General features: G+C 34.8%; 1 protein-coding gene across 2 annotated transcripts; it reads right to left on the bottom strand.

The window, feature by feature from the left end:
- Positions 1-543: 543 nt before the first annotated feature.
- LOC114315976 (uncharacterized) lies at positions 544-7,037 on the bottom strand. Of its 2 annotated transcripts, none has more exons than XM_028262608.2 (7): positions 6,724-7,037; positions 3,755-4,126; positions 3,130-3,357; positions 2,683-3,037; positions 2,470-2,594; positions 2,185-2,320; positions 544-1,085 (listed from the first exon to the last, which is right to left on the bottom strand). In XM_028262608.2, exons 2-7 carry the CDS (start codon positions 4,096-4,098, stop codon positions 846-848), a joined length of 1,428 nt encoding a protein of 475 aa, XP_028118409.2. In that variant the 5' UTR covers positions 4,099-4,126; positions 6,724-7,037; the 3' UTR covers positions 544-845. The 2 variants fall into 2 exon arrangements, with proteins under 2 accessions (XP_028118409.2, XP_028118410.2); XM_028262609.2 differs by having other exon boundaries at positions 6,685-6,938.
- Between the last annotated feature and the right edge of the window lie 3,219 nt (positions 7,038-10,256).

The raw sequence follows: 10,256 nt of genomic DNA, 5'->3' as shown, positions 1-10,256 counted from the left end.
AGGTAGGTTCTACTCAATAATCCCCTACCCCTTACAAGCATTTCAAGGGTGAGTTCTACTGAATTAATTTGTGTCAAGCAGTCTTAGCAGCCATCCAAGACATTAAAAAGAAACGAGGCTACATCCTTTTGGAGCAATAACCCTGAGCTTCAAAATAAAGGATCAAGAACATATACATCGCCGTGACAACAAAGACTACTAAAACTAACATGAGAACTTATCCATAGGACATCAGTGAGGGATGGCAAATGATATTTTGCATAACAGAAAGCTAATGCTCTGAATAGAACTAACAATACCACTAATTTAACATATTTATAAAATGTCATGTATAATGATAAACATCTATCATATATCATAAATACGCAATGTAATATTAATTTTTAAAATCTAAAAAACAAATATAAATGTAACTTTATATTATTTTTCTTTCATCACTACAGTTCAAATTATTTTATTTAATTCAAACTATAATGTATGTGTTTCCCAAGTGTCCAGAAAGTGTAGCCAAATCTAGACATTTCAAAGGTATAACAACACATGTTTAGACATGTCGAAAAATATCCATTGAATATTGTGTCATATCGGTGTCCAACCCAATAATGCCTTGTGGGTGTGTGTGTGAGAGAGAGAGAGAGAGTGAGAGGGAGAGAGCAGTACACAGTAAGTTTTAAAGATGTTTTTAGCTGAAGCTACTACTTTAACTTTCCTACATGGATTTTCTAACATTATGAAATTTCACAAGTAAAGGATGCCAACAAGATCAAACTACATACATCTCTCAACAAGGCAAAACTGCCACTAAACTTGTCACCACCATTGACAAAAAAGGAGACTACAAATGCTTAAAAGCCGAAGAAACCCAGTTCACTGGCTTTCTCTTTCTCAAATGTCTCGAAGTACTGATATATGATTGTAACTGCAAGTAGAATTCCAGTCCCCGAGCCAATTGCACCCATGAAATCTGCCAACACCGTCAAGGCACCAATACACATACCCCCAAATGCAGCTGCAGTGGGGATGTAGCGATTCAGTTCCTTCTGTAAATTTGAATCTCGATGTCCAGGCATCACCATTTGTTGCTCCTGCAGAAGTAATCACGAAAATCTTAAGTTCCAAATGAACATGTCAGGATATATTTTAATGTGAGAATTCATCTCCACAGTTTATAATGGTCGTAATGACAGAGAGCTAAATTGACCAATACTAAACAAGTCCAGTGCTACAAGATCAACGAAGTACCATCTTTCGAAGTTGAAAACAGTATTTAATACACTGGGCACAAATTCCATAGGCCAATCACAACCAGATCAATTATACATTTCCACTCACACATGCATAACTAAAAATAGAAAGTCATCAAATTGGAGGCAATTAAATTATAGAAAGACCTGATCACATAACTTGCTTTTAATGCCATATGGCAATTACAAAATCCACTACCATGCCTATATATCTAAAGTTGTGTCTAGGTTGATAAATTTAAAAGAGAGAAAAGCAAAAGATAAGTGCATAAGAGATCCCTGTTAACTCTATCCACCCAAGCCACAATATCCAGGGGTAGTAGGACTACAAACGAATCAAGTTGTTCGCGAGCTAGCTCACCTCAGCTCGTTAAGGGCTCGACTTGGTTCAATTAGTAAATGGGCCAAGCTTGAGTTTGAATAAGCTCGGCTCATTTATCTTTATTTAAATTATATATTAAGTATATTATTTATATATTACACAATATATAAATAATAAAAAAAAATATTATTTAGCCGAGCTCGAGCCTAGTTAGTTATCGAGCCAAGCCGAGCCGAGCCGAGCCGAGTTCGAGCTTAGCAAATAAACGAGCTGAGCTCAGCAAAACTCGACTCAATTTGGCTCGGCTCATTTGTGGCCCTATCCAAATGTCAGCATATTAGACTACATGCACATTCCAATCACTAGTCCCCCAGCCATGCAATTAAGTAGTAAGGAATGAAAAAAACATCCACAGGAATATGAATTAGGACAATATACTATAAAAGACAAACCATCTGCACAATCACCATTCCACTAGTTGTTTCTAGACCAATAACTTCTAACTCTTCTACTTCACTTCAGGTAGCACAATCAATTAAAAAAATATATAGAATACTTCAAATAATAACAGAACGAACAACTACAAGACAAGAAATCTGAACATTCATCTAACTTCACCTTAAGCTGCTTCGCCACATCTTTAGCTGAAGATCCAGAAACCTCAATCCAAGTTTTTGAGAACAGCGCACAGGCCGACAGCATGAACACTAAATAGAAGAGAGCATGAAAAGGGTTGGCAGCCATGTCTGCCAAGCTGAAATTTGACCACATGGTAGCCATTAGTGAAACCAGGAGAAAACAAAAGACTGAGGAATATATACTGGAAGTACCTGCCCAGCCTAGCATGGAAATAATAGACAGAATATCAAATGTTTAAAAATTCAGGGAAAAAAGTGTTATTACCTTGATGGTGCACTGACATAATAAGCAAGACCACCAACTGGGATAGATTGTCCCGAATATTCAGATTCCTTCCACTTACCCAGCAGATTTACCAAGAAATTTCCACTGTACTTCCTGTGCAGCAACTGTACAAAAACAAAATGATACTAATAAATTTGCAACAGTAAGGACAAAATAAAAATCGCCAATTCCCCTAACACAAAAAGCTCCAACCTGTGATATAAAATAAAGGTTGGATACAAGTGCAGACTGAAGAATGATGGGCATGTTTGAGGTGTAAAACAGCTTAATTGGATAAGAGCCTTGTTGTCCACGTGCATTTTTGGATCTCACAGGCAAAACCACACGGAAACCTTGGAAGTAGATAACAATGAGGAAGATCAAGACCGTAGCAAGTAGATTTGTCACATTTGGAAGGTTCTGCCGGTAGAAAGCCTCCCGGAGAGCACGGACTTTATCTGTCCTAGTTATCAACAGATGGAACAGAGCAATAACAGCACCTTCAAATTCAGCTCCACGTCCACTGTTGATAGTTGTGGGGCTAAATGCTTTCCAGATTATATTCTCACTGCAAGAAAATTCAAAATTTAGAACACTATTAATTATCGAGAAGTTTAAGCTACCAAAGCTTAAAACGAAAGAGGCATAGGTAGTTTTTACCAGATATTGGTAGCTATGAAAAGGGAAATCCCAGAGCCAAGGCCATATCCCTTCTGAAGAAGTTCATCTAAGCATATGACAATAATTCCAGCAAAGCACAGCTGTATAATAATAAGTATAGCATTCCCAACACCAAGTTGGCTGACACTACCATACATCCCTGACAGAACATAAGCAACAGCCTCACCAACCGCAATCAGGATTCCCAGCAACTTCTGCGCACCATTTCTGGAAAAATCCAGCAGAGATAACAAGAACACAAGGGTAAAATTGAATTGAATAGTCATGTAAAAAAACATAGGATGAGAATGCAATTTATAAATAATGGTCAATAGTGCAAAAATATACACTAATCATACAAAAATATGGTCTGACATCTTAATATATATGGGCAGTAGATTCATTCTTAAGCCAAATAAAGATTTCACTTTTGGCAAGAATAATACTTTTCATTACCTTTTACCAAATAATCTCCAGATCAATGGGAAGACCACAACATTGTCAATTGCATTTTTTTGGAATATTACATAATGGACAGAAGGGAAGAAAACAGGAGGAATAGGGCAAACCAATTTCTGAGGCAGAAGGTCATCACCTATAGAAAAATAGGAGTGAAGATACTCACAAGAGTGCACGATCCTCACGGACACTGTTGTCCACTTCAATGATCTTTGACCCAGCCAAAAGTTGCATCACCAGTCCAGAAGTCACAATAGGGGTGATACCCAGTTCCATGACAGTTCCACGGTTTGATGCAAGAATAACTCTCATCCAATAGAAAGGGTCTGCACCTGTTGTAGAGTGTATGCCATATAGAGGGAGCTGACTGCAAACCAGAAAGATGAAAAGGGAAATGACAGTGTAGATGACCTTCTCTCTGAAGGGAATCTTCCGGTCAGCACTCTGAACTTCTGGCAGAAAAGATAAAAACGGCCTGACCAGATGCAGCACTCGAAATCCTCCTCCCATTTTTTTAGCCAAAAAAGGTTACTCCAACCTGTTCCCAGTCATTTGCAAGTACATAACACCAATTTAGACGGAAATACAAAATCAACAAGAAAACATAGTAAATAATAATTTTAATTTCATCAGTAAAAACCAAAATTCCGCTTATAAATAGGATGATTAAACATAGTACATATATTTCCAGCAAGTATTCTCATATTTAAAATTAAATTTAAAAAATAAAAAAAAAATAGTATGAACACTAAATTTAAAGCAGAATGCCAAACAATTTCATATTTCCGTATTAGCTGCCCTGAGATTTCAATGGACATTGTGCATTCCATGTAGACCATACTATAATGATGCATTCTTTCACTGGATGCTGTTTAGCATCAGACCAGATATCATGACAAGTTTGAAAACATTTTTACACAACTGTTCCACAACCAAGTTTCCTTAGAGTTGAGTCCCGTTTCTTTCGACTTTCCAAGGACTTCCCTTGAGATATTCTCCTCATACAATTAGTCATCGAGTTCCACTAAGTTGGAAACTTGGAGAGAATAACTTGAATCCAAAGGATTTAGAATAAGCAGAACTAAGACAGAGTACATAGTAATAATAGAAACAGAGGAAAAGTGAAGATTGAAAACCAAGAACTACCTAAAAGTGAACATTTTCGCTATATAGGATCAATTATCATAATGCCTGAGGAGGTTGGAGAAGATGTGGACCATAGAACTAAGACGAGATTGCTTAATTAGAGGAGTACATTTGGGGTACTATGTGATAAACGAGTACCAATACATTAAAAGGAAAGTTCTATAGAATGGCTATTAAACCAACAATGTTGTAAAGGAAAAATGTTAGGCAACTAAGAAACAACATGTAGATAAGATGAGTGTTCCTGAGATAAGGATGCTAAAGTGGATGTGTGGCATTGCTAGAAAAGATTAAGTTAGGAATGAGTATATTCGTGATTAGGTAGGAGTAGCACCGATAGAAGATAAGCTAAGAGAGAATAGATTGAGATGGTTTGGTCATATACAACAGAGACCAACAGAGGCAGTAGTGAAGAGATGCGATAAAAAAACGGTAGAGGGAAGTGTTAGGGGAAATGGTAGACCTAGATTGACGTGAGCTACTGTAATAAATAGAGATATGAATCTCCTTAATTTAACTAACCAAATGGCCTTTGATAGAGTCGTGTAGAGAAGACAGCTTCATGTTGTCGACCCTATTTGATGGGACTTAAGGCTTGGTTTGGTTTGTAGCCTCACTGTAATGTTGAAGAATGAAGACTGATATGATATCCTACGTTTACTTCCACAATTGGGAACACTATTGATTTGCATATAAACAAGAAAGAGCCACAAAATTGATAGAGAACCAAGACAAATATGAAACTGCACAAACCACAACAATTTTATGAGGCATAGTGATGAACTTCAATTGATGTATCATCATGCCTGGTTGGGACTTCATTTTTGTATTTCCATGCCATAATGGCAAGGTAAATGTTCGACATCTCTGTGCTAAGCCACTATCGTTGGTCAAATTATTAATTAAGGGCTCATTTGGAAATTTGCCATTTTAGTTGGCCTTTTGATTTTTTACGATGTGACAACTTGTAGAGGCTTTTTGACTTTTTGGCTATTTTCTTCACTCTCCAAACGAGGCCTAAAATTTAAAATCCATAACTACTAGCATCATCATGGTCCAATACACGAATTTATCAAGTTTGAACACAATGAATAGCCTCAAGTATCAAATACTCATTTTTTCCAATAGCCATATGTGCCACCAGAAATGATATAATTATGTTCAATACATACAAAACATTGAAACATTTCCTTACCATATGGAATACATAAACAAAAGGCCCCAATCAGAAAGTTTTGGACAATCTGAATCACATCAAGAGAAACATACTCCAATTTACAATTAGAGTTCAATTCTCATAAAGCAAATTGAATATCAAATGTTCGAAAAAAAATGATAAATGCAATATTAAAACAAAGAAGAAGAAGATGGAAAATAAGTTGATGCCCCATACAAGACTGAAATAAGACAAAATTAAGGCTAGCCCAAAATGAATAACTGTATTGGAACTCATTCAGAGTCAGAAAATAAAGTAAAATTCTCCCCCAAAACAGAAACATAAAAAACATGCATAAACACATATATCCTGTCTTACCATCTATCAACCATTTTGAGCCTGAATATGATATAAACAATTTAATTCCATAACTGCCTATTTTCTTTGGAACATTTCAGTTTTTATTCATTATTCAAAACCCAAACCTCCAGTCAAGTACCTCATGCAGTCACCGAGCTCATTAAAACCCACGTGCACAAACAAAATCCAAACCACTTTCCAAATTTTCTCAGCAACCAAACAAAACCTAAAATTATATTTACAGATATTCAACACAATCTCTAAGAAGCTAAAAATAGAACACAAATCTGAGCTCAATCCAATAAAAGATCAACAGATTGAAATGAACCAAACAAATTTTTTTAAAAAAAAATCAACAAAACCCAGCAAAAACCATCAGATCAACATGGAAACAGCTGATACATTTCCGACCAGAATGCCAAACATATACATACACTGTACGACGATCGAAAGATGGATTGTGAGAGACTTACGAGTTCGTTCGTTCTACTCCGAAGATCTAAATATCCCCAGAGATGTGAAGATTCTGATATAACAGTCCCCTCTCTCTCTCTCTCTCTCTCTCGGATTTACTCGGATTTTGAACACACAGGACCGAAACGGTTTGTTTGGGTAATATGATCGATCGGGAGTAACCAAAGACAAACAAATTTTGGGTCTGTTTGGGAACAAGTGGTTGCTCTCTCTCGCTGTCTCTCTCTCTCGGTTTTTTTATATTAAGGCATCGTTTGAGAATAGGTTATTTCAGTAGTTTTTTAATTTTTTGTGAAAAGATATGTAAAAAAGTAAAAAGATAATGTGATAATTTTTAGTAATATTTTGATTTTTTTGCTAAAATAGTCACTCCCAAACGAGGCCTAAGTGTTATTAAAAATAAATTATAATAAAATTATTATTAAAAATGATTTTTTATAATAAATTTTTTCTATCTCTAAAATTTGATAATTAGTAATTTTTTATCACGATTTTTATAAATAATCACTAAAATTTATAATTAGTGATGAATTTTTTAAATTATTGTTAAATATTAAAAATTAGTGATATTTTTTATAATGATTTTTAAACTGTCTTAAAATTTATAATTAGTGGTATTTTTATAATAATTTTTAAACTATCGAGAAAAATTAAAAGTTAACAATATTTTTTAATAATATTTAATAAAAAATATCATTTAGTGTGTTTGGTTTGAGTTTTCTAGATTAAATTTTTTAAAAATTGAGTTTTTTGTTTTTCGTGTTTTTTTATTTTTAGTGAATATTTTTAAAATTTTAAACATTTTTTTTAGTTTTTTAGATGTATCTTACTTAGATGTATCTAAAAAGTAAAAAATTTGTGAAAAAATATTTTAAAAAATTATTAAATACATAAAAATATAAAAAATATACTAAATTCTCATATATTTTTTTATATTTTTGGTATTTAGTGAATTTTTAAAAGTTTTTTTCACAAATTTTTTACTTTTTAAATATATTTATGTTAGGTATATCTAAAAATTAAAAAAATTACTTAAAATATTAAAGAAATTTATTAAAAACAAAAAAATATAAAAAATAAGAAAATAAAATTTTTTAAAAACTATTTTCAGAAAAACGAAACCAAACAAGTTGATTAATTTTTTTAAAATTGATTAAATAATAGCTACACATAAACTACACTTTATATTACTCGGATTTTTAACACAGAGAGCCGAAAGGGCTTGTTTGGTAATGTGATCGGTCGGGAGTAACCAAAAACAAACCAATTTTTGGGTCGGTTTGGGAGCAAGTGGCTGGTCTGCCACGAAGACTGGGCCTATCAGATTTCGCCGCGTGTGAATGTAGAGGGTCTGACGTGGTGTTTTAGAAAAATGCTTCATACCACTAATTTAGCACCACTAATGCACCACTAATAATGTGGCATCATGTGAACCCTACCACTAATGTGATAATTTGACCTTTGTTTTGTTTTATTTTTTTTTTCTTTACATTACCATCTCATTAGTAGTGTTTTTAAAATTTTAAATTTAGTGCTCTAAGGTCAAGTTTGACATCTTTTAAAAAATTCAAAAAGTCACTATTCTATTTAAATCGCATCATCTCATTTAAGCCACATCACCTCTCTAACACATCACTTCAAACGCAACCCATATCCAACCCATATTTCATAAAAAATTAAAAAATACATTATTTAATTTTCCCAAACTTGACCTAAATCACCACTCTTATGTTTTATAGAGGTGTTGGAGGGTGACATTTGCATGCAAGCTGCGTAGCGTGAGTGTTTGGCAGCAGTTTTTGGATTTTTGGCAGAAAAGCATTTTGCAAGAATTAAAAAAAAAAAAAAACAAATTTAATTACACTACTCTTTTTTGAACTCCGTCGAAGGGAGTTGTGTGTTAGGTAAATGACATTTAACAAATAAAAAAAGTCGTTCGAATCTCTTACGAAAATTAATTTTATTTGGGTAAATTATACTGACACCTTCCTAAAGTTTCTATTTAATATAGATATTTTTCTCACATTTGAAAAATTACACTTAACCTATTAAAATGATATATTTGTCCCTTAACCTTCATACATATAAAATAATAAAATAATACATATATTTTGTTCATATCATTTCAAGTGAAATAACAATCATCTTCTTTGGTTTAACTCACACAAAAAATTTATTTTTTTTATTTTTCATATTTTTTTATTTTTACTAAATTTTTTTAATATTTTAAGTAATTTTTTTTATTTTTTAAATACACCTAATCTAGATATACTTAAATATAATATTTTGTATTTTTTTTTAAATTCACCAAGTAGCAAAAAATACAATACATTATCTTATTTTGTTGTATTCAATAGATTTTTTTTTAAAAAAAATTGTACAAATTTTATTGTAATAACCCACATTCTTGCCTTAGTCATGTTCATGTACATTTGCATGATTTTGTCTTGTTAAGCTTGCATTTGTAGACTTAGATTTGTTTTGCCTAGGTAAAGGTTATTGTCTTGTCTTAATGTTATCATGTTTTGCCTAAGGCCCCGTTTGTTTTAGGGTATGAGAAGGGAAATGGGATTAGGATAGTTGTGGGCCCCATCTAATGTGCTGTTTCTTTACAGAGTTGAGGAAGGGACTAATAAGCCGAAGGGCTTAGGATAGGCCTTGCAGATAGGAATGGCAACGGGGCAGGGCGGGGCCGGGGATCACCCTCCCCGTCCCCAATCCCCAATTGTGAAAATCTCCCCGGCCCCGGCCCCGATCCCCGACAGGGAACCTACCACCATCCCCATCCCCGCCCCCTAACGGGGATTGGGTTTCCCCGACCTTGAAAATTCCTCGCCCCCCAAATCTGTTTCAACACCACCATCAACAACAACAACAGAATCATCATCATCAACATCACCATATCAGCAGAATTATCAACAGATCATAAACCCCCCCCAAAAAAAAGACAAATACATGAAGAAAAAAAATAGACGATCAGTATCATCAACAAACGGTGAAGAAAAAAAATGGGCTCTGTCACATACATGTATCTCTCTGAGATCTGTCACAGAGAGAGAAAGAGTGGACGATCTGAGATCTGTCATAGAGAGAGAGAGAGTGGACGATCTGTCCGACGCCGGTGCCCTTGAAGAGGCGCTTCGTCACGTACGTCGCCTCCGACGCCGACTGCTTCCCTCTGTACATGATTGAAGACTGCGACCGTCCAACGCCGACCTCACGTACGCCACCTCGATCGAAGTGCGACACTATCCCTTCGTTACCACTGCTGCTCGATCTACTGAAAGAGAGAGAGGGAAAAGAGAAACTAAAAGAGAAGATGGAGAGAGAGAGAGAGAGGGAAGGAAAGAGAAGCGATGGTCTGTGTAATGTTTTAGGGTTTAGTTTTATATATATATATATATACGGGTAAAATGGTAATTCTATTTTCAGGGACAAACCGGGGCGGGACCGGGGCCGGGGGCGGGGCTTGGATACTGATCCCCGTCCCTGGCCCGAAAGTGATCGGGGATTGATTTTTTAATACTATCCC

The sequence above is a fragment of the Camellia sinensis genome, chromosome 9 (assembly GCF_055761805.1).
Source record: "Camellia sinensis isolate YWXY chromosome 9, ASM5576180v1, whole genome shotgun sequence".
Taxonomy (NCBI): domain Eukaryota; kingdom Viridiplantae; phylum Streptophyta; class Magnoliopsida; order Ericales; family Theaceae; genus Camellia; species Camellia sinensis.
This window is presented reverse-complemented; position numbering and strand designations above follow the sequence as displayed.

Bases quoted from the DNA above. Each gene is read 5' to 3' on its own strand.
- LOC114315976 (XM_028262608.2), bottom strand. From the start codon at position 4,098: ATGGGAGGAGGATTTCGAGTGCTGCATCTGGTCAGGCCGTTTTTATCT. The intron at 3,038-3,129 runs GTAAAAACTACC...ATTTTCTTGCAG, and splicing joins TTCATAGCTACCAATATCTG to TGAGAATATAATCTGGAAAG. The intron at 2,595-2,682 runs GTTGGAGCTTTT...GTTTTTGTACAG, and splicing joins ACCTTTATTTTATATCACAG to TTGCTGCACAGGAAGTACAG.